The sequence below is a fragment of the Jaculus jaculus genome, chromosome 9 (assembly GCF_020740685.1).
Source record: "Jaculus jaculus isolate mJacJac1 chromosome 9, mJacJac1.mat.Y.cur, whole genome shotgun sequence".
NCBI classification, from domain to species: Eukaryota; Metazoa; Chordata; class Mammalia; order Rodentia; family Dipodidae; genus Jaculus; species Jaculus jaculus.
This window is the reverse complement of record NC_059110.1, coordinates 122,109,014-122,136,411: the sequence shown is the minus strand read 5'-3', so window position 1 is coordinate 122,136,411 and position 27,398 is coordinate 122,109,014. Positions and strand designations below refer to the sequence as shown.

The 27,398-nt window shown below is 52.0% G+C and overlaps 1 protein-coding gene across 3 annotated transcripts in view; it reads left to right on the top strand.

The window, feature by feature from the left end:
• Mgat5b (alpha-1,6-mannosylglycoprotein 6-beta-N-acetylglucosaminyltransferase B) overlaps positions 1-27,398 on the top strand; it is an 82,784-nt gene that overhangs the window by 3,109 nt on the left and 52,277 nt on the right. Inside the window, exons 2-8 of one of the 3 annotated variants that reach the window (XM_004655223.2) lie at positions 2,332-2,444; positions 9,917-10,064; positions 22,769-22,884; positions 23,461-23,534; positions 24,377-24,547; positions 25,143-25,307; positions 26,264-26,433. In XM_004655223.2, coding sequence (XP_004655280.2) covers positions 2,332-2,444; positions 9,917-10,064; positions 22,769-22,884; positions 23,461-23,534; positions 24,377-24,547; positions 25,143-25,307; positions 26,264-26,433 — 957 coding nt within the window. The remainder of the gene's footprint in view (positions 1-2,331; positions 2,445-9,916; positions 10,065-22,768; positions 22,885-23,460; positions 23,535-24,376; positions 24,548-25,142; positions 25,308-26,263; positions 26,434-27,398) is intronic. The other 2 variants (XM_045158764.1, XM_045158765.1) reach the window with 2 other exon arrangements.

Below are 27,398 nucleotides of genomic sequence, written 5' to 3'. Positions count from 1 at the left end.
CATATCACATAGTCGTGATGAGGGCACAAGGCACCCTCCTCTGTGGACACAGACAAGGGGGTCACAGCGAGCTCATGACGGATGGTGGGGGTGGCAAGACCTGTGTACACAAGTGCTGAGGGTGATTGATGGGGTCCAGGTGGGTCTCGGCTGGACCAATTACTTGCCCCTGGGCTGGCATCCAGCCCTGCTGTTCCATCTGTACTTGTGGTTCTCACCCATTAGTGTGGGTGACTCGAGGATCAGAGTCATCTGGGGAGCTTGTTAAAGCAATTTTCCTGCCCCGTCCTGGAGCCCCACATAGTAGTTCTGGGTTTGGGAGCCCCAGCATGTCCCTCTGTCCTCCCCTCCCTCCTCCCTCCCAGAGACGTGATTGAATCTAGGATCCAGTGCATGCTACGCAAGCACTTTACCTCTGAGCCACATTCCCTAGCCCCAGAGCCTGCCTCCCTCCCTCTTTCCTCCCTCCCTCCCTTCCTCCCTTCCTCCCTCCCTCTCCTTCCTTCCTTCCTTCCTTCCTCCCTTCCTTCCTCCTTCCCTCCCTTCCTCTCTCTCTCTTTCTTTTTGTTTTTTGTGGTAGGGTCTCACTCTAGCTCAGGCTGACGTGGAATTCACTATGTAGTCTCAGGGTGACCTGGAACTCTTGGTGATCCTCCTACCTCTGCCTCCTGAGTGCTGGGATTAAAGATGTGCACCACCACGCCTGGCCAGAGCCCCGAGTTTTAATGATTCTCAGGTGTGCTGCTGGTCTGGGCATCACACCTTGAGGACATGACACTCCAAGTGAGGCTATTCCTTGCCCAGATTTCAACCTTAAATGTATAGACTTTTGGTTCAGATTTTGCTACGTGGCCAGTTTTTTTGTGTCATGGAGGTGGGAGCCTCCTGGGCTCTGAGCTCAGCACTGGGTTTTCATTCTTCCATCCACCCCTGGTTTCTCTTTCATTCATTGTTTTGAGACGGGAGTCTCACGTTGCTCAGACTGACTTAAATCCTGTGTGTAGCCAAGGATGACCTTGAACACCTGATCTTCATGCCTCTACCTTCCATATGCTGGGATTACAGTGTGTGCTATCATGATCATTCTATTCACTCATTCTTGTTCTTTTTCTATTTATTTTATTTGATTGTATTTTATTTTAAGGTAGGGTCTCACTGTAGCCCAGGCTGACTTGGAACTCACTCTGTAGTCCCAGCCTGGCCTTTGAACACACAGTGATGTTCCTACCTCTGCTATCCAAGTGTTGGGATTAAAGGCATGAGCTACCATACTCAGCTTCACTTCTTCTTAAATTTTATTTTAAATTTGTGTGTGTGTGTGTGTGTGTGTGTATGTGTGTGTGTGTGTGTGTGTGTGAGAGAGAGAGAGAGAGAGAGAGAGAGAGAGAGAGAGAGAGAGAAGGAGAATGGGCACACCATGACCTTTTTTCTCTGAAAATAAATTCCAGGTGCATGTACCACTTTATGTATCTGGCTTTACTTGGGTACTGGGGAATTAAACTTAGCAGGTTTTGCAAGCAAGCACTTTTAACTGCGGAGCCATCTCCCCAGGCCCCTCCTTCATTCACTCTTTTTTTTAAAAATCTTTAAATATACTTTTAAAAGATTATTTTAGGCTGGAGAGATGGCTTAGCTGTTAAGGAGTTTGCCTGCCAAAGCCAAATGATCCCAGTTCAATTCTCCAGGACTCACATAAGCCAGATGCACAAGGTAACGCATGTATCTGGAGTTTGCAGTGGAGGCCCTGGTGCTCCCATTCTCTCTCTGCCTCCTTATCTCTCTCAAATAAATAAATAACTAAAATATATTTGAAAAAGAATCTTATTTGGCTGGAGAGATGGCTCAATGGTTAAGACGCTTGCCTGCAAAACCTGAGCACCCCCGTTTGATTTCCCAGCACCCACATAAAGCCAAATGTACAAGGTGGTGCATGTGTCTGGAGTTCATTTGCAGTGACTGGAGACCCTTATGTGCCCCCCCTCCCTGCCTCTGTCTCACCCTCTCAAATAAATAAAATTTAAAAATATTTTATTTATTTACAAACGGAGAGAGAGAAAGAGACAGAGACATGAGGGATAACGGGCACACCAGGGCCTCCAGCCGCTGCAGACAAAACTCCAGATGCATGCACCAGTTTGTGCATCTGGCTTTATGTGGCTACTGGGGAAATCGAAGTCGGATCATTAGGCTTTGCAGGCAAGCATGCTCACTGCTGAGCCATCTCTCGAGCCCTCATTCGTTCATTCTCAGGGCGGCTTAAGGTGGCAATCCGAGGTGGCAGTGGGCACCGTGTCCCTGGTCTGCCCCGCTGACCTGTCCTCTCCCCCGCAGGCTGTTCGTGCTCGGCACTGGCTTCTTCACCCTCTGCTTCCTGATGACATCTCTGGGAGGCCAGTTCTCTGCCCGGCGCCCTGGGGACTCGCCCTTCACCATCCGTACAGAAGGTATCTGGGGCTGTGCCCTTGCATGCTGCGTGGGCTCTGGTCCTGCCAGTGCCACCAGGAATTCCTTGGACCAGGATTGTCAGGCCAAGGAGAAGGTCTGAGAGCCAGGGTCTCTAAGATGTCAGGGGAGCCTTTTGTGTTATTTCTCTCATGGGCATGCCCGAAGCGACATCTTTGAAGATGGTATCAGATTCTTTGAGACACACTTCTTTCGTGTCTTTGGCCCTTGCAAGGCTGTGGTGAGGGACAGGCATGCCACAGAGTTACATCTGGAAAAAGAACCTATGGTAGATGTACTTTTGGTTTTGAGTGAGCAATCAGAAGTAAAGGATGAAACGGCGTGTAGCAGATAAAGGGTATGCCATCAAGCTGGGCACTGAACAGCACTGGGAAAGGGTGACTGGTGAGCCCTGCTGAAGCGCGCAAGGAGCGAAGGAAAGCAGCAGATAATTAACAGAGCGTCACACGGGGCCTTTACCATCATCCAGCAGAAACGCCCAGGGCAGCCTTGTAAAGACAGTTGGCTGGAGTCATCAATTGGTAAAGGGGGTCCTGGGCAGACAGTCTTCTCCTTGGGCAAGACTTTCAATTAGTTGTTCTCACCACAGCCATGTAAAACTTTTTTTATTATTAGAGAGAGAGAGAGAGACAAAGCAACAAAGTATGCCCCCCACCCCACGGGCCTCTTGCTGGTACAAACTAACTCCAGACAATGCGTTACTTTGTTTATCTGTCTGGCTTTCGGTGGGTCCTGGGAAATCAAAACCGTGGCCAGCAGGCTTTGTAAGCAAGCGCCTTTAACGGCTGAGCCATCTCCCCAGCCCCACAACAGATATTTTAAAAATTTTTATTCATTTACTTGACAGAGAGAGAGAGGGAGAGAGAGTGGGCGTGCCAGGGCCTCCAGCCACTGCAGACAAACTCCAGATGTGTGTGCCTCCTCGTGCATCTGGTTTATGAGTCGTGGGGAATTGGACCTGGGTCCTTTGGCTTTGCAGGCAAATGCCTTAACTGCTAAGCCATTTCTTCAGCTCCAGACATTTTTATATCCTGGGATAAACAATAGTGACCTCTGCTCAAGTCTTAAGATTGTTCGTGTATATGTGTGTGTGTGTGTGTGTGTGTGTGTGTGTGTGTATGAGCGCCTGACAGCCTGGGAAATGGCTTACCTCCTAGCGATTCTTAGAGCACAGTGATTTTAATCCTTGGGCTATAAACGTGCTTAGGTCTGAGATTAGGGGAGGGGTTACCCTGTCCCCAGAGTCAGCTCTCAACAAGCTGTAACAGTACATTACAGCTCACCGATATGACTTATATTACAACAGACTTGCCTGGCTCCTCCCTGAGCTGTCAGGAACTTGGTTTCTTCCAGTGCTTCCCTGTCCCTGCTGCATACTGTGCTTGCACAGGTAAAGTGGAGGTGCGGAGTGAGGGCTTTGGGGAGCCAGCCGGGTTTGCATCTCTGCTTCCTAGCCATGTGCCACTGGTCAGGTCACTGAAGTCACCAACAGGGAGCATGCAAAGCCTTTCCAGAGGTTGGAGTGAATGATCCAGTGCCAACGTGGAAACTCTCTGGCATGGTTGGCTGCCACAGGACATGAATGGGGCAAGCTGGGAGTCCGAATCCTGAAGCTGGGCACTGCCCCTGCCCCTGCCTATCCTACGTATAAGGCTGCCAGGAGCCAACAGCTCGGGCATACCCACTGTGCCACCAGGCTTCTTTGGGTCAAAGGTAGGAAGAAGAAGCATGAAGTAGAGGGGAAACTGAGGCAAACCAAGTCCCAGAGCTACTTAGCTTTGTGAGATGGCCCCGGTCCCTCTGGGGAGCCTCTCTTGGAAACCCCCCTTCTTGAACTTACAGGGCTCAACTGCCTGGCTCCTTTGTTCTCGGCGACAAGGACTGTTGGCATCCCGGGTGGCATAGCTTGTCAGCTGGAGTGTGTGCTCTGAGTGGTACTTATTGTGCCATCTGGTAGCCATTACCTGACTCACTCCTTTGGCTTAGCGTGTGCGTCTTTAAACCGGCAGAAGCTCTAAGAAGCAAGCTCACACTTACGAGCCATTTCAGCTGAGGGTAAGCTGACTAGCCCTGCCTCCGACGTGCAGGCGCCTCCTTCAGTGTCTGAGCCTCTGGCTCCCCTCTGCTGAGTGAGAGGAGAGCCCCACTTCCTCGGGGTGGTTGTGAGCATGTGTGAAAATGCGGTGTGTGCAGGGGCCTGAGCAGCGCCCGAGAGAGGACTCCCCCATTCTCAACCCATGCGCAGAGTCTGGGAAGGGGGTGTTGCAGGGAAAGGCGCTAAGGCAAGCCCATGGAAGTGCTGTGGTCTTTACATGGGAGATGCTGAAGGGTGGAGGCTCTGACCATTCTGGCGTGTGATCTTTGGTGACCTCACATGGGCAAGGAAGGAGGAGACCTCCTGGGTCTCCACGCATTGTAGATCAGTTTGCAAACTGAGCTCATGCAGGTCAAAGCCTGTTCTCTATGTCCTGAGCCCCTGGGCTGGAAGCGGAGTACCTGGAATCCAATACTGAAGTCAGGAGTGGGAGAAGGCAGACAAGGAGGAGGCCTGGAGGAACCCTGGTGAGAGGACCCTGAGTCAGTTTAGGTCTTGGTGCTTTTAAGCTAATTTGCTTGGATGGACCCAAGGCAAGGGTGTTAGGTCCGGAGAGCTATGTGCATGAGGGGCTTAAAATCCTGATCCTGAGTTGGCCGTGGTGGCGCACGCCTTTAATCCCAGCAATTGGGAAGCGGAGGTAGGAGGATCGCCATGAGTTCGAGGCCACCCTGAGACTACATAGTAAATTTCAGGTCAGCCTGGGCTAGAGTGAAACCCTACCTCAAAAAAAAAAAAAAAAAAAAAAAAAAAGGAAAATAAATCCTGGTCATTCATATGGCTGGGCCCCGTCTTGAACTAACCCCAGCAGTGGCATCGAATCCACCTGAGAGGCACAGGGTGCTGGCAGGTCAGAGCTAACCTGGTCTTGGAGGGCTACTGGGCATGGTGGTCATTGTCAGGGTATCGGGTAATCCACATTCTTCAGGGAGTAGACTCAGAAGAAGGAAGTCCACTGAGGTCCTTTCGTTTATGTGGGGCGGGGGGGGCGGAATCCATGCATTGGTCATCAGAACAGTCTGAGTATAGATGGAAACCAGCTTTGCTTGGCTGCGGGAAGTGAGGCCTCTTGGGTGGACAGTGTGGTCAGGCACAGGCCAGAAAGGGGCTTTCCCAGGGCAGAGGGGAGCCCTGGCCTAGCCTGCTATGGCCACTAGGAGACCCACTTTCCCTGGGCCAGCTTACATTTCATGAAAGCGTGCTCTAGTTTGGGGCTACAGTGTGACAGATGTCTCCTGATTTGCTAGAGAGATTCCGGAGTAGAGCGGGGCTGAGTGGGCTGCGGGGCGGGGCTGCTTTGGGTGTCTCCCCTTCCCTCTCCAGGTAGCAAGGCACTGCCCAGTCCCTCCTTCTGTCTCTTCATAAGAAGGCCTTTGCCCTCTCCCTGTGACGCTGCATCTGAGCTGGTTGACGGGAGCTGATCTTGCAGAAGTGTGGGGTGGGGGTTTCCTCTGGAAAGCCCCCAGGCTACATTCCTGGGTTCAGCTGCCTCTGTTGCCTGGCTGGACTACTCAGGCTCCAGGCCAAGGGGTTAAACACAGTCAATGGGTGCTTCAGGCCCTGTTCATAGCTCTGGGGAAGCTCTTTTGCAGCCTGGGTCTGGGGGTGGGGGATGCTAAGGAAGAGGCTCATCCATTCCCCTGGGGCCTGTCCTGGCCTCTGCAGCCCTGGCGCTCCGTAGTCGCAGCTGCACTGTGCAGAGAGAAAGCTGTGCTCATTCCCCAGTCATGTGAATGCCAGGATCAGCCCTTCCCCTAAGTGTGAGGAGGTCTCTGTTCTCTGGCGGGTGGAGGCTTGATCCAGTTCTGGGAGCCAGAGGTAAGGGGTAGGGACAGGACTAGAGGGAGAGACAGAGAGCCACAGAGAGGGCATCTGGGGAGGGGCTGGACCTAGATGTTCTCAGCAGGTAATAAAAATGCCTCATCTTGGGCTGGAGAGATAGCTTAGTGGTTAAGACGCTTGCCTGTGAAGCCTAAGGACTCAAGTTTGACTCTCCAGGTCCCACAAAAGCCAGCCGCACAGGGACGCAAGTGTGCAGTGTTGTACATGCACACAAGGGGCCACATGCATCTGGAGTTCAACTGTAGTGGCTGGAGGCCCTGACACACCAATTCTCTCCACTCCCCTTTCTCTCTCACACACAAAAAGGAAAAAATGCTTTAAAAAATGCCGCATCTGGGCTGGAGAGATGGCTTAGCGGTTAAGCGCTTGCCTGTGAAGCCTAAGGACCCCGGTTCGAGGCTTGGTTCCCCAGGTCCCACGTTAGCCAGATGCACAAGGGGGCGCATGCATCTGGAGTTCGTTTGCAGAGGCTGGAAGCCCTGACGCGCCCATTCTCTCTTTCCCTCTATCTGTTTTTCTCTCTGTGTCTGTCGCTCTCAAATAAATAAATAAAAATTTAAAAAAATGCCACATCTCACCAGGTGTGGTGGCTCATGCCTTTAATCCTAGCACCTGGGAGGCAGAGGTAGGAGGGTCGCTGTGAGTCTGAGGGCAGCCTGAGATTACATAGTGAATTCCAGGTCACCCGGGCTAGAGCAAAAGCCTACCTCGAAAAGCAAAACAAAGCCTGGCGTGGTGGCACACGCCTTTAATCCTAGCACTCAGGAGGCAGAGGTAGGAGGATCTCTGAGCATTCGAGGCCACCCTGAGACAGTGAATTCCAGGTCAGCCTGAGCTAGAGTGAGAACCTACCTTGAAAAACAAAAACAAAAACAAAAGAAAAAAAAAAGCAAAACAAAACAAAAGACCACCTCATCTCTAAATATGGGATCCATTTGTATCTGTGCCCCAGCTTTCCTTATTTGTATGGACATACAAGGGGCGTGAGTGTGAGTGAGTATGAGTGTGAACTCCAGACGTGGTGCTGGGGCCTCACAGTAAATATATTTCAATTCAGCTGGCAAGAGCAGGCAACTAGTGACTCAGGGGAAATCATGTCAGTTTGCTCTGCTGACAGTCGCTGGGGTGGTGGTGACGGTGGCATCTGAGATCATGTCATTTAGGGAAGGCCTGCTTCCCTCCTGGGAATACATGTCCAGCTTTGTCTCTGGCTGGTTGCTGAGCAGAAAGGGTGATGGGGAAGTGTGGGTGCTATGCCTTGGGGGCATCTGTAGAAGGTGAGAGCTGCTTCTGAGCCCAGGAGCTGGGGAAGCGAGCTTGCTGTAGGAAGATGAGGGCGTCTCAGTCAGGTGCTAGTGAAACCCCTGCCTGTCCCTAAATCCCCTGGTCTTCGGGGACCACTCCTTCTGTTGACATTGTTAAGCATTGGTTTAATTCTGCCTAAGAATGCAGTTCCCAAATCCCAAATGTCTCCAGAGATTCTGAAGTGTGTGTGTAAGAGAGAAAGAGAAAGAGAGAAAGAGAGGGGGGGGGGCAGGGGATGAGCCTCTGTCTCCTCAGTTAGCTCTTGCTTCTGCAGATTAACCCAGTGTCTCATCTTTGGCCTCCCCATCTCCCTACGCTGACCTGGTGGGAAGGCCACCCTGATCCTCTCAACCCCTCTGCCCAGAGGGCTGCGAGCCACCCCCTGGGAAGGGGTCGTATCGAGGGTGGGGGCTTCCGGCCACTGCACAGCGCAGCAAGTAAATTCAAACTCCCTCTGCGTCCATGCCAGAAGCCCCGGAAGCAAGGGTGTCCTTGTTAGCGCTTCTGCCCTGGCCTGTTCCTCCTCTCTTCCCACTCCCAGGCTGCACCGGGGCACTTGTCTTCCTGTATGAATGAGCAGTCATTTAGCTCTTGTCTACCCCGGGGCTCTGCTCTGGCCCACCCAAGGTTCAGCAAAACAAAGTGAAACTGCCTCAGAGGGTCCCCTGCCAGCCTGTATGGGAGCTTTCCTTTTCCCCTTCTCCTTTCTTCTTTCCTTTCTCCCTTCTCCATTCCTCTCTTTCCTTTCTCTTCTTTTCCCTTTCTCTTTCTTTTGGTTTTCCAAGGTAGGGTCTCACTCTAGCCCAGGCTGACCTGGAATTCATTCTGTAGTCTCAAGCTGACCTTGAACTCACAGCGATCCTCCTATCTCTGCTGGGATTAAAGGCGTACCATGCCCGGCTCTTTCCTCTCTTTTGTTTCTTCTTTTCTTCCCCCTTTTTTCATCTCCCTTCCTCCTTTATCTAGTAGCAGTAAGGGGGTTACACAGACCTACAGGGGTCAAGGCAATCGAACCTCAGAGCTCAATGACTCCAGCCTGGCTCCCCCACCCCCATTTCACTCAAGGGGAAGCGGAGGCCAGAGGTAGAAGTGACTTACTTGCTCCCTTGGCTCTGGAGTCAGGGCTTTCTGACTCCGCCCATTCGAGACCTCTGTGCTGATGCTCTGGGGCCCCACGGACCCCTGGGCTGTTCTGCAGACTTGGGCTGGAGCGGGTGTGGGGTCTGTGATCTGGTGCTCCCAGAATGATGAACGCAGGCATCGAGGACGAGCTAAGGAAGCTTGGGCTGGCATGGGAAAGAGTGGGAGATAGGCAGAGGGTGGGGCTGAGCTGTCCAGACTTTAGTGCCTGGAGCACAGCACCTTGTGGACCATGTGGAACTTGCTGAATTGTCTAGAACCTTCTGAAGGAATTACAAAGGAAAGGTGAGGATGGTCTCACATGGGGTATGCAAGAGGGATTAGGAACCGGAGCATGTTGCTGAGGCCCCCAGGCCAGTTAGGGGCTCTTGGTGGCTGTGCCTTGTTTTCATTGAATTTATGCTTCAGGAGGTCTCCTCAGCCCAGGCTGGGGACCAGGAGGGGAGTGACCACTCAGCCCTGGAGGGGTGTGAGAGCCAGGACAAGGGCCAGCATGGTTTTCTACAGAGTGGTCTGGAGATGTGGGATGGGAAAGGAAGGGTCGGGGCCAAGACTCTGGGGAGGAGTGGGGGCAGGGACCAGTAGGTCGTGGACCCTGAGAACAGAGGCTCCCCACCTGCATCAGACTCACATAAGGAGCAAACACAGTGTCCCAGGCCCAGAGCTCTGATCCGCAAATGTGGACAGGGCCTGAGAGTCAGAAAGGCACCCGCCTGGTTTAGAGGCTGGCAGGTACTGGTCACGCTTACCCGAGTGGGAAGTTCTGTCCTGAGTTGGTGTTGCGTTTCGGGGTTCTTGTCCCATTGGAGCCTTTCCTGGTCTTATCGACCCTTGCTGCCCAGGGCACTCGGAGAGTATGCCCTCAGCTTTCTTATAGCCTGCAGACCCAAGAACAGAGAGGCAGCAGAGGCTCCTCAGTAGCCCCCCCACAACCCCATGGTCTTCTCCAAGGGCAACACGGACACACAGAGGGAGGTCCTGCTGTGCGGGGTGAGGGGTAGGATGGTAACCCTTGACTGAAACCTACAGGCTGCTGGGCCATCCCTGACTGTGCCCACACTCTGTCCACAGTGCTGGGTGGCCCTGAGTCTCGTGGTGTCCTCCGCAAGATGAGTGACCTGCTGGAGCTGGTCTTGAAGCGTTTGGACACTCTGGCCAGACTACAGAACAGCAGCGAGTCCCGCCATGCCTCTGGTGACAGGCACGTCGCTGCAGACCGGTGAGCGGCGGCAGAGGGTGGGCCCAGTGTGTGTGTGTGTGTGTGTGTGTGTGATCTTGGATGCTGGGAGCTCAGCCGAGGCCCTCTGTCTGACTTAGATAAAACTTTGTATGTATTTATGTTCTATTTATTTGTATGGGTGCATTAGGGTCTCCTGCTGCTGTAATCAAATGCCTGTCTGGCTTTATATGGGTGGTCGGGGGATTGAACCAGGGTCAGAAGGCTTTGCAAGCAAGTGCCTTTAACCACTGAGCCATCTCCCAGGGCCCACTCAGAGAAAGCATTACAAATGCAAACCACGCTGTACATGTCTACTATACCTCGGAATACGGGATCCTGCCTCCCAGATTTAATGACCGGTGACATTTTATCCTGTTTGCACACTGTCTTTTGTGTTTGCTTTTAGAGACAGTCTCTTGTACAGCCTAGATTGGCCTCAAACTCACTTGGTAGCCAAAGATGACCTTGAATTTTCTTTTTTTTTTAATTTTTAAATTTTTATTAACATTTTCCATGATTATAAAAAAAATCCCATGGTAATTCCCTCCCTCCCCCCCGACACTTTCCCCCTTGAAATTCCATTCTCCATCATATTACCTCCCCATCACAATCATTGTACTTACATATATACAATATCAACCTATTAAGCACCCTCCTCCCTTCCTTTCTCTTCCCTTTATATCTCTTTTTTAACTTACTGGCCTCTGCTACTAAGTATTTTCCTTCTCACGCAGAAGCCCAATCATCTGTAGCTAGGATCCACATATGAGAGAGAACATGTGGTGCTTGGCTTTCTGGGCCTGGGTTACCTCACTTATTATAATCCTTTCCAGGTCCATCCATTTTTCTGCAAATTTCATAACTTCATTTTTCTTTTACCGCTGAGTAGAACTCCATTGTATAAATGTGCAACATCTTCATTATCCACTCATCAGTTGAGGGACATCTAGGCTGGTTCCATTTCCCAGCTATTATAAATTGAGCAGCAATAAACATGGTTGAGCATGTACTTCTAAGGAAATGAGATGAGTCCTTTGGATATATGCCTAGGAGTGCTATAGCTGGGTCATATGGTAGATCAATCTTTAGCTGTTTTAGGAACCTCCACACTGATTTCCATGATGGCTAGACCAGATTGCATTCCCACCAGCATCCCTTGTTCCTGGATTGGAAGAATCAGTATTGTGAAAATGGCAATCTTTCCTAAAGCAATCTACACATTTAATGCAATCCCTATCAAAATTCCAAAGGCATTCTTCATGGAAATAAAAAAAAATCCAAAAATTCATTTGGAATCACAAAAAACCTTGAATATCTAAAATAATACTGAGCAACAAAAATGAGGCTGGTGGCATCACCATACCTGATTTTAACCTATACTACAGAGCCACAGTAACAAAAACAGCATGGTACTGACACAAAAACAGACATGTAGATCAGTGGAACAGAATAGAGGACCCAGATGTAAGTCCAGGTAGCTATAGCCACCTGATATTTGATTAAAATGCCAAAAATACTCATTGGAGAAAAGACAGCCTCTTCAGCAAATGGTGTTGGGAAAACTGAATATATATCTGCAGAAGGATGAAAATAGATTCTTCTCTTTCTCCATGCACAAGCATTAAGTCCAAATGGATTAAAGACCTTAACATCAGACCTGAAATTCTGAAACTGCTAGAGGAAAAAGTAGGGGAAACCCTTCAACATATTGGTCTTGGCAAAGACTTTCTGAATACAACCTCAATTGCTCAGGCAATAAAACCACAGATTAATCACTGGGACCTCATGAAATTACAAAGATTTTGCACTGCAAAGGACACAGTGAAAAAAGCAAAGACGCAACCTACAGAATGGGAAAAAATCTTTGCCAGCTATATATCTGATAGAGGATTAATATCTAGGATATACAAAGAACTCAAAAAATTAAATAATAAGGAATCAAACAAGCCAATCAAAAAATGGGCTATGGAGCTAAATAGAGCATTCTCAAAGGAAGAAATACGAATGGCATATAAGCATCTAAACAATGTTCTATGTCACTAGTCATCAGAGAAATGCAGATTAAAACTACATTGAGATTCCATCTCACTCCTGTCAGATTGGCCACCATCACGAAAACAAATGATCATAAATGTTGGCGGGGATGTGGAAAAAGAGGAACCCTTCTTTTTTGGTTTTTCGAGGTAGGGTCTCGCTCTAGCACAAGCTGACCTGGAAGTCACTATGTAGTCTCAGGGTGACCTCGAACTCACAGCAATTCTCCTATCTCTAGGGATTTTTAAAGGCGTATGGCACCATGCCCGGCAGCATTAAATTTTTTTTTCTTTATTTATTTGAGAGAGAGAGAAAGACACAGAGAGAGTTAGTGACCTGGGTTCAATTCCCCACATAAAGCCAGATGTATGAAGTGGCCCATGTAACTATATAACTATGGGTCATTTGCAGTGGCTAGATGCCCTAGTATACCCATTCTCTCTCTTTCTTTCTCTCACTCTCTCTCTGCTTGAAAATAAGTAAATGTTTTTTTTTAAATTTTTATTTATTTATTTATTTGAGAGAGAGAGAGAGAGAGAGAGGCAGACAGAGAGAATGGGCACGCCATGTCCTCTAGCCACTACAAATGAACTCCAGACACATGTGCCACCTTATGCATCTGGCTTTACATGGATACTGGGAAATCGAACCTGAGTGCTTTGGCTTTGCAGGTAAGTACCTTAAGCGCTGAGCATCTCTCCAACCCTAAAAATATATTTTTTTTTCCCAAAAAAGATATCACTTTGATGTCTGTGTAAAAATGGATTCTTCACTGGCAAGAGAGGGGACAGATGGGCTGGCTGGAGAGGGAGGAAGATTAGGCTAAGGTGTCAGGCTCCTTGGGCTTCCAGTATGAGACCATGCTTTCTCCTCTCTGGTCACCCTTGGTGTCCCCGCAGACCCAGCCCCTGCCTTTCCTTCCCAGTGGCTCCATCCTCCTCCCTCCCATCCAGCCTGGTCCCCTGGTCTCCCCATTCTCCTGCCTGCTGCCAGCCATGCTTGTGGCCCAGCGGGTACGTTTGCCAGGGTGACGCTGGCACCCCGTCAGCCCGTTGCCTGTCCTGCCAGGGCTGCACTGTTGAGGGCTGAGGGGCCAGCTCAGGCCGCTCTTCTCAGACTCGAGCTTCTCACCGCCCTGGTCTACCCTCCCTCGCCTGCCCTGCCCTTCATTTGCTCCCTGGGAAGGAGGGAGACGGCAGTGGGGGAGCTCTTGCCGTCACCTCCAAGTTCCATCCCAGGAAATAGCAGACATCCATCATGACCAGCGGAGCCCATCAAACCCCACAGGCAGAGACATAAATTGCAGAAAACAATGTGGCTTCAGGACTAGGGAGAGAGGTGGGGATGTGCCAGGGTTTGCCAGCAGCTGTGTGCGCGTGCACACCAGGCGGCTTCCCGTCCGTGATGAGCTCCCCCTGCTGGCCAGGCAGCTCGACCCCTCTGCCCGCAGATCCCCCCACCTTGGAAGGAATTATCTGGGGCTTAGGAAGGAGACTCTCTGCTGTTCCCCTCTTGCCCTTCTGGAAGCTTCTGGGCTACCGCCTTCCACTGTGGCTGGTATGTCCTTGGGGAAAGCAAATTTGCTATTTTAGCCAAGGAAAACATAATTAGGGAGGCAGATTCGCAGCAAACAACATCCTATTATGCATTCTACGGCCAAATAGTCATGAGCTTTGAGTTTTTCATAAGCTTCTTGCAGTGGCAAAAGCTTCAGGGTTGGTGGCTGGCTGTGTTCAAGTGAATCTGTGTTTACTGAATGCCCCTCTCTCCCCCCCACCCATGGGCAGAGTCTGGGTAGAGGCTTGGGATGGGGGAGGGTTCACAGGAGCTGCACTGGGGAGTAATTACAGCAGCCCCTATACCCCGTGCAGGCCTGGTCCCAGGGTTGTTGGGTGAGGCACACCTGGGGCCCATCCAGTTGTTCACCTGTGCAAGTAGCCCTCAGGCTCTGCTAGAGATGACTCAGTAGGAGGGGCCACCTGGCCCTGGTGTCAGATACTCCAAAGGACACAGGTCTCTTTCCCAGAGCGAAGGGGTCAGCAAACTCCAGACAGGAGGGAAAACAAGAGTTGCAGAGTTCCCACGCGGGGAGCCCTGCGTGACTAGGCTGGGCAGTGTCTCAGAGAGGAGGAATGTGCAGGTCCACCCACGGGCCCAGACGTGGCTGCCGCAGGGCAGAGGCGGGTGAGGAGAGAGGCTATCTATCTGGCTGTGTTCTTCTGCTGAGGACCTGGCGAGTGAGGACAGAGGTTGTGCCAAACTGACTCCTGATGACTCCAGGCTCCCCACTTCACATCTCCGGCCAGGGCTGTCGACTTGGTCCTATCTGACTGTCTCCCGGCCTGTCACCTAGAGGTTCTAGAAGGACTCCGACACAGGATCTCTTGGATGCGACTTATCTCAGCGCAGTCAGGCCGCTTCCTTCCCATGTCTGGCAGGCCTCTTCCGCCTGTCTCTCTCTCACCTTGGTGTCCACTCCATCAGCCGCTTCTCTCCCATGGCGGAACACCTGTGTAGGGTGCCACCTTTGCTCACGTCCCCTTCCTCACCCCTTGTTCATCCCAATCACAACTGCCACCACGTAGGTCAGGCCCTTCTCCCCTTCCCTGCCTGCAACTCCACCTCCCTCAAGTAAGAGCCTCATTCCTTCTGGTGGCCCCGCTGGCCCTTCCCGTCGTTCCTGCAGCAGGGACAGCCGTCTCCCACTGGCCGCAGGGCCTTTGCTCTGGCTGCTTCTGTGTCTGGAACATTCTTTCCTTGAATGTAAGAACCATGTTTTTTTCTTTCCTCTTCCGGGTTTTGTTCAAATGACACCCAGCGAGGCCTTTGCTGACTGGATCCTATTTCAAATGCACCCCGTTTCCCCCTTCCCTTCATTCCTCTGCCTTTATCATGGTCTCACACATTGAGCTTTCATTAGTTCCTGCTTATCATCTGGTATCCTGGCTGGAGCTCTTGCCACATGCAGACAGGGGCTTTGTCCCCTTTGGTATTCCCACTCCCAGGAAGCTGAGTGGCGCCTTTACCTACTCAGTAAACACTTATTAAAACAGGGAAACGAGGGAGGGGAAGAGAGGGAGGGGATGGCCTTCTTGGATACTCCTCTGGTAAGTACGGAGTGTGAGTTGAAACTGGGGGAGAGATGAAAGTGATTTCAGTTCCTGGCCAACACTATCCAGGCAAGTTGGCTCTCAGTTTACTGTTCTGTGAGGGAATGGCGGGGTGGGAATAAACGATGGCCAGGTTCAGTTGAGGAGCTCAGCTCCAGAGAGGCTGCCCCACACCTCAGTGGGTGCTGACACCCTGGGGCCAGGGCTTTCACTCTGAGAATTCATCTTAGGAAGGGAATCTTACCTTTGGAGACTTTAAAAGAACTGTCTCGGGTGGGAGGACGATTTGGCTGCGACATCTGTCACTCCGTTGATCGCCAGGGTTGATCTGGCTGGCGAGGTGGGTGTCCCCTTCCTCCCTCACCTCTCCATGGGCGTCCCTCCCGAAGCTGCGAGCTCGATCACAGCGGACGACCTTCCCCGAATAGAGGAGGAGCGGTCTTCAGTCAAGTGTATGCGAGTAGCTATGCTCCCCTGCTAGAACCTCCAAACAAACTCTCAAGAACTCTGTGTGTGTGTGTGTGTGTGTGTGTGCATGCGCATACGCATGTGTATGTGCCACGATGCATGTGCAGGTCAGAAGACAACTTAAGGTGTCTGTTTTCCTACCTTCTTTGAGACAGGGCGTCTTGCCACTGCAAATGCCAGTCTAGCTGGCCCGTGAGCTTTGCAATCTCCTGGCTCCACCTTCCACTGTGGGCACATTGGAATGACAGATGCAGGCACCACCTTGCATCCAGCTTTACCGGGGTGCTGGGGAATTGAACTTGGTTGGCAGGCTTTGCAAATAAGCACCTTTAACCACTGAGCCATCTCCCCAGCCCATCATTTGGAGAATTGTATGGGCACATTGGTCATTGTGCTTTATCGATAAGGTCCAAGAGCTTGGGCCACGGTGACTGGCAATGTCTGTTGGTGAGGAGCTGGTTAAACAGGTGGACACCCACTCAGTGGGCTGATGAAGCTTAAGGAAAGAAAATGCTACGGTCTTTTTTTTTTTTTTTTTGAGTAGGGTCTCATGTAGCCCAGTCTGGACTTAAACTTATTATGTAGTTGAGGATGACCTTGGACTCCTGACCCTCCTGCCTCTACCTCCCTAGGGCTTGGATTACAGCACATACCACCAAGCCCAGCTCTAAATGCTGGGGTCTTAATGTTAAATGAAAAATGCACCTGTATCATGTGTGTGTCTGTGTGTGTGTCTGTGTGTGTGCGTGGCACCCATGACCATGGGTCTCTGTGTTTTAAAAAGAAAGCGTTCTGTTTCATAATAATCTAATCTAACTCCCAGCGAGCACGTTGCCCAGCTGCATGGAAATCAATGGCCCTTGTTAATCCAATGTAACTCCCGTAAATCTTGGACAGAAAGCCAATTAAACCTTTCCCAAGCGTCCTGCCTATGGCTGTGGGACAAGGGGACAGGCTGGGAATTGGTGATGACCTTGGAGCTAGAATGAGGGTTTGAACCTCGGTGGGGGGCTCTCAGGGGTGTAAGCCTGAAGGGAGCTGGGGACAGGAGCGGATGGCCTGGTAGGAGGTAGTGGCTGCAGGGCCCTGGCTGTGTCCTTGGCCTTGGGGTGAGGAAGGTGTAACAGGCTCCTTGGTAAACAGAAAGGGAAGCAGTGAGGGCTGCCCAGGCTGCTGGTGCCTGAATCTTTCCTCCTGTGCCCTCAGCTCACTGTGTGGCCTCGGCCAAGTCCCTTTCTCGGCCGGGGCCCGGTTCCCACTGCCACACTATAAACTAAAGGGTTAGCCAGCAAGTCTTGGAGGCCAGGCCTTGGGTCTCAAGGTTGCAGGGCCTCCAGGAGGGTTCTGCAGCAGGCTTGGGTACACCTGTCCGTCTGGGAATCTGTGCTCCCCTCTCACTACACCCATCCCCATTGAAGAGCCGTTGGCTTGGGCCAGGGGCAGTCGCCGGGCGAGAGAGGTCCGTGGGTGTCGGGCCTTTCCCAGCCAGGTCCACGTGCAGGTGTGCGGGGCAGCCTGAGCCTGCAGGACCACCTTCTGGATTTGAAGCACTTTGCTTCAAAGCTGGCCGAGGGAGCCATAAAGACAACGGTGAATGATGACTATAAATGACAGTGGTGAGCTGGGAAGGTGGCTCAGTGGTTCAAGGCACTTGCTCCACCAGCCCGTTGGCCAGAGTTCCGAACCCCAGAACCCACGTAAAGGCGGGAGGCGGGTAGCATGCAAGCCTGTAATTCCAACACCCATGTGGCAATGAGGGGGGTGGAGCCACGGGGATCCTGAAGCTTGTGTGTCAGTCAGAATGAGAGACCCTTCTCAAACAAGGTGAAACCAATCCCCCGAGGTTGTCCTCTGACTTCCACGTATGTGCGCGCGCGCACACACACACACACGCACACACACACACAAATGGTAGTGGTCACAGTCACCCTCTGAGGACTTTGGTGAACTGCCATCTTCAAACAGCCCAAGGGTAAAGAACCTGTCCAGGCCTCTGTCTCAGACGAGGGACCTGGGCCCAGACAGAGCTCCTGACCACAAAGCTGCAGAGGTCTGAGCCAGGCTTGCTTTGCCCACACAAGCTGTGGGGCCAAAAGCCAGGACAACCCCAGAACTGCGGTGTCCCTTATTCACTTAGCCATCTCCCCAGCTCCCTATTTTTATTCTTACTGTTTTGAGATGTCTTGCTGTGTAGCCCAGGCTAGCCTCAAGCTTGCAGTCATCTTCCTGCCTTCATCCTGTTTGTGCCACCATGCCTAATTTTAACTACCAAATTATTTATTTGTTTGCAATTGGAGAGAGAGAGAGAGAGGGTGAGGAGGGGAGAGGGCATACCAGGGCCTCTTGTTGCTGCAAACAAACTCCAGATAAATGCTTCCCCTTTTACATCTGGCTTTATGTAGGTACTGGGGAACTGAACTCTGGCTGGCAGGCTTTGCAAGCAAGGGCCTTTAACTGCTGAACTGTCTCCCTAGCCTGAAGCACAAGCACTTAAATTTTTATTTATTTATTGGGCTGGAGAGATGGCTTAGCAGTTAAGGCATTTGCCTGCAAAGCCAAAGAACCCAGGTTCAATTCCCCAGGACCCACATAAGACAGACAGATGCACAAGGTACAGCACGCGTCTGGAGTTCGTTTACAGTGGCTGAAGGCTCTGGCGCGCCCATTCTCTCTCTGTCTCTGTCTTTCTCTGCTTGCAGATGAATAAATAAAATATTAAAATTTTAGTTTTTTATTTAATTTATGCATATGCATAAGGAAGTCAGAGGACGGCCCCTACCAGACTGCAGAGGGCTGCCTGGCCCAGAGCTTTCGATTCTCCCATTGCTGTAAGCACGTTGGTTCTCAGCTGCATGGGCCACTTGGCATCCAGCTTTACATGTGTTGCTGGGGAATTGAACCCTGGCCCGCAGGCTTTGCAAGCAAGCATGGAGCCATCTTCCCAGCTCTGAAATGCAACCATTTTTATGAGCCTCAAAGCATCGGGATCCCTGGTGCTGTCTCCTCCTGTGAAGTCGGTCTTGGTTCCACGTGGAGGCACCATGGCCCTGGCTCTCTTTCTCCTTCATCCGTCCCTTTTTTTCTTCCCTACAGACAGGTCATAGGTCACAGGTCTGCTGGGCTCTCTGGAGAATTTAAGTTTACTGTCCTTTGTGGTGGAACTTAGCAGGGTGCGGAGCCTAATCATAGATCACTTTAAAATAGAAAGTGCTGCGTGGATGCTAAGTCCAGTGTAACACTAGTGACGCCAAGTAGATCTGTTTTGAACAAGTTGAACTTGTTAAATCTGACAGATGCCATCTGCACTATTTAAAGCCCATGCTAGCGATATGTTTTATGCAAAAATGCTTATTGTAGGAAAATTGCTGAATCCTCCAAAAATGCTTTGCTCTGAGGCTAGACCTGTGATGTTTCCCCTTGGGAACGGAGTGTATGATTAGGTAGAGAGAACAGGCATATCATGCCAGGCTGGGGATGGAACTTGGTGAGGGTGCAAGCCCGGCATGTGCAAGGCCATAGGTTCAATCCCCAGTTCTGCAAAAACCAAACCAAACAAAGTAACAAACAACAAAACAGTCAACATTTACTAAGCCCTTACTGTATACTGAGGTCTTGACATTCAGCCTCATCCTGGATCCTCACATTCCCTTAACTCTTCTGATTGTACGGGGGTGACACCTGGTTCAGGAACGTTCTACAACTTGGGCAAGGTCTCACAGCTGTGCCAGGGAGCCTGGCTTTGCTTGTGGGTCCTCAGATTCCCGCCTTCATAGTTTCTTTCTTTTTTTTTTAAGTATTTTTTTTTAATTAATTAATTTATTTATTTGAGAGTGACAGACACAGAGAGAAAGACAGGTAGAGGGAGAGAGAGAGAATGGGCGCGCCAGGGCTTCCAGCCTCTGCAAACGAACTCCAGACGCGTGCACCCCCTTGTGCATCTGGCTAACGTGGGACCTGGGGAACCGAGCCTCGAACCGGGGTCCTTAGGCTTCACAGGCGAGTGCTTAACCGCTAAGCCATCTCTCCAGCCCTTTTTTAAGTATTTTTATTTATTTATTTGAGAGCGACAGACACAGAGAGAAAGACAGATAGAGGGAGAGAGAGCGAATGGGCGCCCCAGGGTTTCCAGCCTCTGCAAACGAACTCCAGATGCGTGAGCCCCTTGTGCATCTGGCTAATGTGGGACCTGGGGAACCGAGCCGCGAACCGGGGTCCTTAGGCTTCACAGGCAAGCGCTTAACCGCTAAGCCATCTCTCCAGCCCCCTTTTTTTTCTTTTTAATCGATTTCTTTATTTATTTGAGAGAGAGAGAGAGAAGGCATGGGTGCTTCATGGCCTCCCACACTGCAAACACGGACTACAGACACATGTGCCACCCTGTGCATCTGGCTTTACGTGGGCACAGAGGAATTGAAACTGGGCCTTCAGGCTTGCAAGCAAGCACCTTTATCCTCAGAGTGATCTTTCCAGCCTCCATTGTTTTCTTTGAAAAACAATTATTTATTTATGAGAGAGGCAGAGAGACTGGGTGCACCAGGGCCTCTTGCCACTGCAAATGAACTCTAGACACATGCACCATGTTGTGCATCTGGCTTTATGTAGGTACTAGGGAATTGAACCTGTGCCTGCAGGCTTTGCAAGCAAGTGCCTTCAACCACTGAGCCATCTCGCCAGTGCAGCCTCACGGTTTCCAGTAAGACTCTGAAAATGAAAACTATCCTGCCTCTGAGGACTTGGGGACAGCGCTCAGTCCTCGGGCCAGCTCCTCACCCACATCCTGCAGCGTGGGAGTGCTGGGGTGTGGAAGGGCAATGGAGCCGGGGTTGTTTGTGATTTGAGGTCTGTGGTTCTGGGGTTGGGCCAGCTGCCAGGCCCTTCCCCACTCTTGGGCTGCCTTGGTGGCTTTGTAGATGAGCAGACTGACCTGGCAGCCCTGGAGGCATCCTGGCACCTCTTCAGACAGCTCACTGTTCCTGTCTCGGAGGAGTGCCCTTCTGGCCTTGTCTCCTGGCAGGGAGGGCAGTGCCTGCCCAGTGCCCTGTTGCCCTCTGGGAATGGAGCCGCTGATCTCAGGTAGGGGAAGGAGGGATGTGACGGAATAGGGGCAGGTAGCCACTAAGGGTCACCCTGTGCCTTTTCTGATGGGCAGGGCCCTCAGCCCACAACAGGTGGAGTTTACATATCCAAACAGAGCCCGGGTTGGAAGCACCCTTCATAGGCACCCCTTTACTTGTGTGACTGAAAACCCAGTGCCTGACAGGGGACAAGTAGCACTTGAAGGGGGAGGGTGAGACATTGCAAAGCCAGTGGGTGATGAGGTGAGGATCAAAGGAAGGGGAATTAATGTCTTGGAAGCAAGCTAGTGGCTGGAGATGGCCCAGGGCTCTGCTAGCACCGGAGAGTATGCCAGCTGAGAGGGATTGATCTCAATTGCAGCCTTTGCAAAGAGGTAAACGCCGCAGTAATGTCCACTAAAATTCCCTGAGCACTGACCGGTAATCAACAAGGAAATAACTTCTCCAGAGATAAAGCAACCTCCTCGAGTTGGGGAGAGGTGCAGGGCTTGGCATCCATGGCAATAGCCCATGCATGACCCAGGGAAGAGGCTGGGGCGTGGCTCAGCTGGGAGAGTGTTTGCCTAGCATGCACCATGCCCTAGGGTTCATCCTCAGCACCTCACAAGTCATACGTGGTAGCTCATAGCTATGCTCCCAGCAACTGAGAGATGGAAGCAGGAGGACCAGAAGTTCAGGGTCATCTTTGGCTATGTAGTAAGTTCAAAGTCAGCCTTGGCTACAGGAGCCTCCAAAAAACGTCCAGGGAAAGAGTCATCCTTAGGGAGCCAATGTTAATTTATTGGCGAGGTTGCAGTGAGTGGAATTTAATTTGGTATGATGAAAGAAAGAGACAGACGGACTCATGCAGTTGGCTGTGCCTGGGAAAAGGCCTCTGGCCGGGGGCTGCTGACCTGGTCCTTTCAGACTCAGCTGGGGAGTTCCTTTGCATCCTTCAGCCCTTCCATGGCCTGTGGACATGCACAACATTCTGCAGAAGGGCCCAGCCTCAGCATTGTGGACTTTCCTGGGGTGTCCAAGGTGTGCATTGAATGGAGGAAAAGCTCATCTTCACTCGAGTGCCTTTTTTATTTTATTTAGTTATTAAATTTATTTGCAAGGAGAGAGAGAGAGAGAGAGAGAGAGAGAAAGAGAGAAGAGAAGAGAAGAGAAGAGAAGAGAGACAGACAGAGAAAATGAGTGTGCCAGGGACTCCATCCACTGCAATTGAACTCTAGATGCGTTTGCCACTTTGTGCATCTGGCTTTACATGGGCTCTGGGGACTCGAACCTAGGTTGTTAGTCCCTACAGGTGAAGCACCTTATCTGCTGAGCCATCTCTCCAACCCCTAAGTGGCTTAAAAAAAATATTTATTGGGCTGGATAGGTGGTTTAGCAGTTAAGGCGCTTGCCTGTGAAGCCTAAGGACCCAGGTTTGATTCCCCAGTACCCATGTAAGCCAGATGCACATGGTGGCACATGTATCTGGAGTTCATTTGCAGTGCTAGAGGCTCTGGTGTGCCCATTCTATCTCTAATAAATAAATCAAAATAAAAAATAATTTATTTCTTTGAGAGAATGGGGGTGGGAGAGAGAGAGAGAAACTCCAGATGTGTGCACCACTTTGTGCCTCTGGCTTTACATCAATACTAGGATGTAGGCTTTTAAACAAGTGCCCTTATAACTGCTGAGCAATCTCTCCAGCCCCCAAATGGCTTTCTTTTTTTCTTAATATTTTGTTTTTATTTATTTATTTGAGAGAGAGGAAGAGAGAAAGAGAGAGAGAGAGAGCGAGCGAGCACCAGGGCATCCAGCTGCTGTAAACAAACTGCAGACGGATGCACCACCTTGTGCATCTGGCTTACATGGGCCCTGGGAAATCGAACCTGGGTCCTTTGGCTTTGCAGACAAGCACCTTAACCTCTAAGCCATCTCTCTCCAGTCCCCGAATGGCTTTCTTGCTCGCTGCTACAGGCTGAGGTCCTGGGAAGCCCACACAGGCCTTTCTATGGTTTACCTCTGGCTCCTCCCCTTCCAGGTTCACCCCTGGGGCCGGCCTCATGGAGCGGATCCAGGCCATCGCCCAGAACGTGTCCGACATTGCTGTGAAGGTAGACCAGATCCTTCGTCACAGCCTGCTACTGCACAGCAAGGGTACGTGCATGTGCCCGGAGGGATGCCACTCCTACCCTGACCCCGGGAGGCCAACGCTGTGCTGGAGAGGGTGGAGCCTTGCGGAGGTCTGACTGACTCCTGGCCCTTTGGGTCCCACCTCAGGTTCTCAGTAGGGGCACTGGGCTCATCCCACCCTAACCCTCCTGAGGATGTGTATAGAACTTGTGGGGAGGGATGGCCCCTAGAGTTCCAACAACAGGGCCATCTGGGGAAGGCTCCCCCCATTCTCTTGGATGTGGGGAGCAGCTGGAGGCTGCAGGCCTGTGTGCCCTTCTCGGGAAAAGCAGAGGTGTGTTTGGTTAGGAGCCTGTGGTCTGTCCATCCTGGTCTGTACCTGTTTCTGTCACCTGAAGTGCTTCTGAGCCAGGAAGAGGCTGGGGTGCAGAGGAAGGCAACTCCAACCTCAGGCCCCTGATGTGGGAGAACCCTCAGCTGCGGAACATGGGGGGCTGCCACTACCTCACTTTGCACCACCGCGCCTTGCTCTCTCGTTTACCCCTATGCCAGCTGCTCTGGCGCCCCAGTCCCTTCAGTAAGCTGAGCCTCTTCTTGCAGTGTCTGAAGGCCGCCGGGACCAGTGTGAGGCACCCAGTGACCCCAAGTTCCCTGACTGCTCAGGGAAGGTAGAGGTAAGGCCTGGGACTGAAGCAGGCCGGGGTGCGGATGCAGGCGGCAGGTTCCTCTCCAGGCTGGATCTTCTGCTGGCCAGGCCTCAGGGCTCAGCTCAGGCCCCCCGCCTTGGTCCAGTACCAACTGACTAAGGCTGACTCCAGAGAAATGGTTTTTCTGCCAGGCCCTCTGCTGGTGGCCCACCTACCCAAAACTCCCCATCTTGGCCATGTCACCTTCAGGAGCTGTCTTGCTTTTTTATGACTAAATGCTATATGCACATCACTTCCGGTAGCACCATCCTGACATGCTCTGACAAGGACTGGCCTGGATCGTGCCCCTCTTCCTCCTGGCCCAGCTCACGGGTGGCTGGATTGAGGGTACCTCTTGCTCACCTCCAGCCACTTCTGGTTACAGGGAGCGAACCCACAGCTCCTCACTCGTTCTGAACCCGGGAAAGGGGCGGGCTGTGGTTTGCTTCTTTTAGAGTCACACAGAGACCTGGCACTAACCCTAGCCCCCTTAGAGGCTGCCCCATGACCGTGGCCTCTACCCAGGGTGACAAGGTGACGTGGAGCAGAAAATCCATTCTGGCTCCTTGTCCTAGTTCTTGATCTCTGTGTGTCCTTACCTGGCCTGACCTCCTGGCTCCTCCTCTGTGCGATCTGGGAGGTGACCCTCATTTCCTTCGCTGGTCCTCAGAACTGGCTTAGATGCTTTTCTCTGCTACATCGTTAGGTCAGGGCCTTACCTGTCCTGGGAGATCTTGGGGTCCTGGGGGACATGCCTGCTGCAGGGGGAGCCTGCAGGCTGGGGTAGGGTGGGATGCCGGCCTCCTACCCTTGCCTGGCCCTCTCCACAGTGGATGCGTGCCCGTTGGACCTCTGACCCCTGCTATGCCTTCTTCGGGGTGGACGGCACGGAGTGCTCCTTCCTCATCTACCTCAGCGAGGTCGAGTGGTTCTGCCCTCCTCTGCCCTGGAGGAACCAGACGGCTGCCCGGAAGGCCCCCAAGTCCCTCCCCAAAGTCCAGGTAGGACCTGGAGGCTGGGCAACCTCGGGGACAATGGAGGGACTTCAGCCTGGTGGGACAGGGCCACCAGTTCTGCTAGCTGAGGGTGCCTGGCTCACCTTCTGTGACATCCTGCGGAGCAAGGCCTTCTGTGTGTGCGGGGTGCGGGGAGGACAGGCGGGGGGCCGTGGAGGTCCCCTCTTAATGGACTAGAATAACAGTAATCACAGTCGTCATGCACTGAGGGCCCGGCGCTTTATTTGTACTTACATCTGCCCGCCATCCTTATGTAGTTACCTTTGACAAATGAAGAATTACAGGTTTGGAGAGTTAACAGGGCATAAGGTGACTGGTACGGAAAGGATTCCAGTCCCCAGCGGTGTGGAGCCGCCTAGCTCCTGGGCAGGGCACAGGGCAGACAGTCATCAGGGCTGTACTGGAGGGCCAGTGTGGGGTATGAGAATAGAGCCCCTTGCCCTTGGGGGCTGGCGAGCCCCTGGGGAGGGGGAGGCCCACTGGAGTAGGCTCTGCCTTGCAGCGGGGTGTCTGCCTGTCCTGGGAGAGAGAGGGATGGGGCTGGAGGGGGTGGTGGGCGCTGAGCTCTGGCTGTCTCCAGGCAGTGTTTCGGAGCAATCTGTCCCACCTCCTGGAGCTGATGGGCAGCGGGAAGGAGTCTTTGATCTTCATGAAGAAGCGCACGAAGCGGCTCACAGCTCAGTGGGCCACAGCTGCCCAGCGCCTGACACAGAAGCTTGGGAGCATCCCCAGGGACCAGAAGCAGGTACGTGATCCTCTCAGAAAATGGAGCCCACGGCTCGTGGCTCCCAAGTGGGCATGGGGTGCGAAGTAGACACAGGGCAGGTCTTTGATGTCTTTGCTTTTGAGCCAGCTGGAGGACGTGGGGCGGGGAAGCAAGATACGTGCGGATAGCTCCAGGTGGACGCCCTGTCCCTTTCCAAGGCTGGGATAGAATGACAAGCCTTAAAGAGCCTGTCTCCTCTGGATAATTTGATCTGGCCAGACAGAAAAGTTGCAGCTTTTTTTTCTGGAAGTCTTAGAATAACTGACTGAGGGAAATTTGTTGGCCTATCCATCCATCCATCCATCCATCTAAACATCCCTTCATCCATCTGTCTATCATCCATTCAACTGTCTTCCAGCTTTCTATCCACCCAGCATACATTCATCAATATGTCTAGCCACCCTCTGTCCATCCTCCCAGTCATTGTCCATCCATTCTTTCTGCATCCATCCATCTATTCATCTGTCCATCCATGTATCCACCCCATCCGTCATCCGCCATCTGTCCATAATCCACTCATCCATCTGTCCATCCATTCATCATCTATCTGTCCATCTATTTGTTCCTAATCCACCCGTCCATCTGTATTCTATTTATCCATTTTTCTGTCCATCCAGCCACACACCAACCCATCATCCATGTAATAGAGAATTGCATGACTGTCACTTCCATTTATTTCTTTCAGAGTCCTTGTCATTTCATGAACTCTGTCTTGTCTGTGTGTGCCATTGCTCACCTCTTTCGTCTGTGACGTAAGTTTTGGGAGGCATTCACCCATGACCACAATACCCAGCACCTGAATGCAGTCACCGGGGCCCAGCCTGCAGGTTCTGTTGGCCGTGGCAACTCTCCTGGCTGGTGCCCTGGGGTGGGCTGGGGGTGGGCAGGCTGAGCCTTGCTGCCCTCCACTGACCCCTTGTGTCCTGGTGACCCAGATCCTCGTCCACATTGGCTTCCTGACAGAGGAGTCCGGAGACGTGTTCAGCCCGCGGGTGCTGAAGGGCGGGCCTCTGGGGGAGATGGTGCAGTGGGCCGACATCCTGGCTGCTCTCTACGTGCTGGGCCACAGCCTGCGGGTTACAGTCTCCCTGAAGGAGCTGCAGAGGTGAGTGTCCCACGAGCCACCTGTGCCGTGCTGGTGAGGGGAGGTGAAGGCTGCTCAGTGCTGCCCCGCCTGCAGGGCGCACACCACAGACCCATCACTGCCCGTGTTCTATAAGATGTCAGCTTTTCTTGGTTCCCTCTTCCACCTGCTCCATACATAGGTTTCTTCTTCTTTCTTTCTTTCTTTTTTTTTTCGAGGTAGGGTTTCACTCTAGCCCTGGAGTGTCAGGGTGGCCTTGAACTCATGGTGATCCTACTACCTTTGCCTCCTGAATGCTGGGATTAAAGTCACGCCTTTTTTCTTTTTCTATTTATTTGAGACAAACAGAGAGGAGAATGGGCACACCAGGACCTCTCGCCACTGCAAATAAACTCCAGACACATGCACCACTTTGTGCATCTGGCTTTACGAGGTTACTAGGGAATTGAACCCCGGTCATTAGGCTTTGCAAGCAAGCACCTTTAACCACTGGGCCATCTCTCCAGCCCTCCATATGCTTCTTGCTCCCTCTTCCACACTGACACCTGTTCGTGTCTGGGCTGCATGAAAACGTGCTCACACGGCACCATTCCCTAGGCTCCTAACCTCCAGCCGGAGCTGATGTTGGGATGGAGCCACTTCATGCAGATGAGGTCCCCTCCATGCCTTCCTGGGGGGATGGGCATCTCTTCCTGAGCTAAACTCCTTCGTGGGCCTTTCGTGGGCTGGGACTGGGGACCAGTGTGACGCCTGTGTAGAGTGGGGGGGGGGTTAAGTTGGTGCTGACTGTTCCCTCAGTGCTGGGCTCACCAGGGTCTTTCTGCCTCTATGGGCCATGGAGAGAGAGGCTGAAAGGTTTGAGTGTGTCAGATGCCAAGGGGTCAACTCTGTGTGTGTGTGTGTGTGTGTGTGTGTGTGTGTGTGTGTAAGAGAGAGTTTGGATTCATTTTTTACCATTCATGTATAAGATACAAAAATGTACCAGA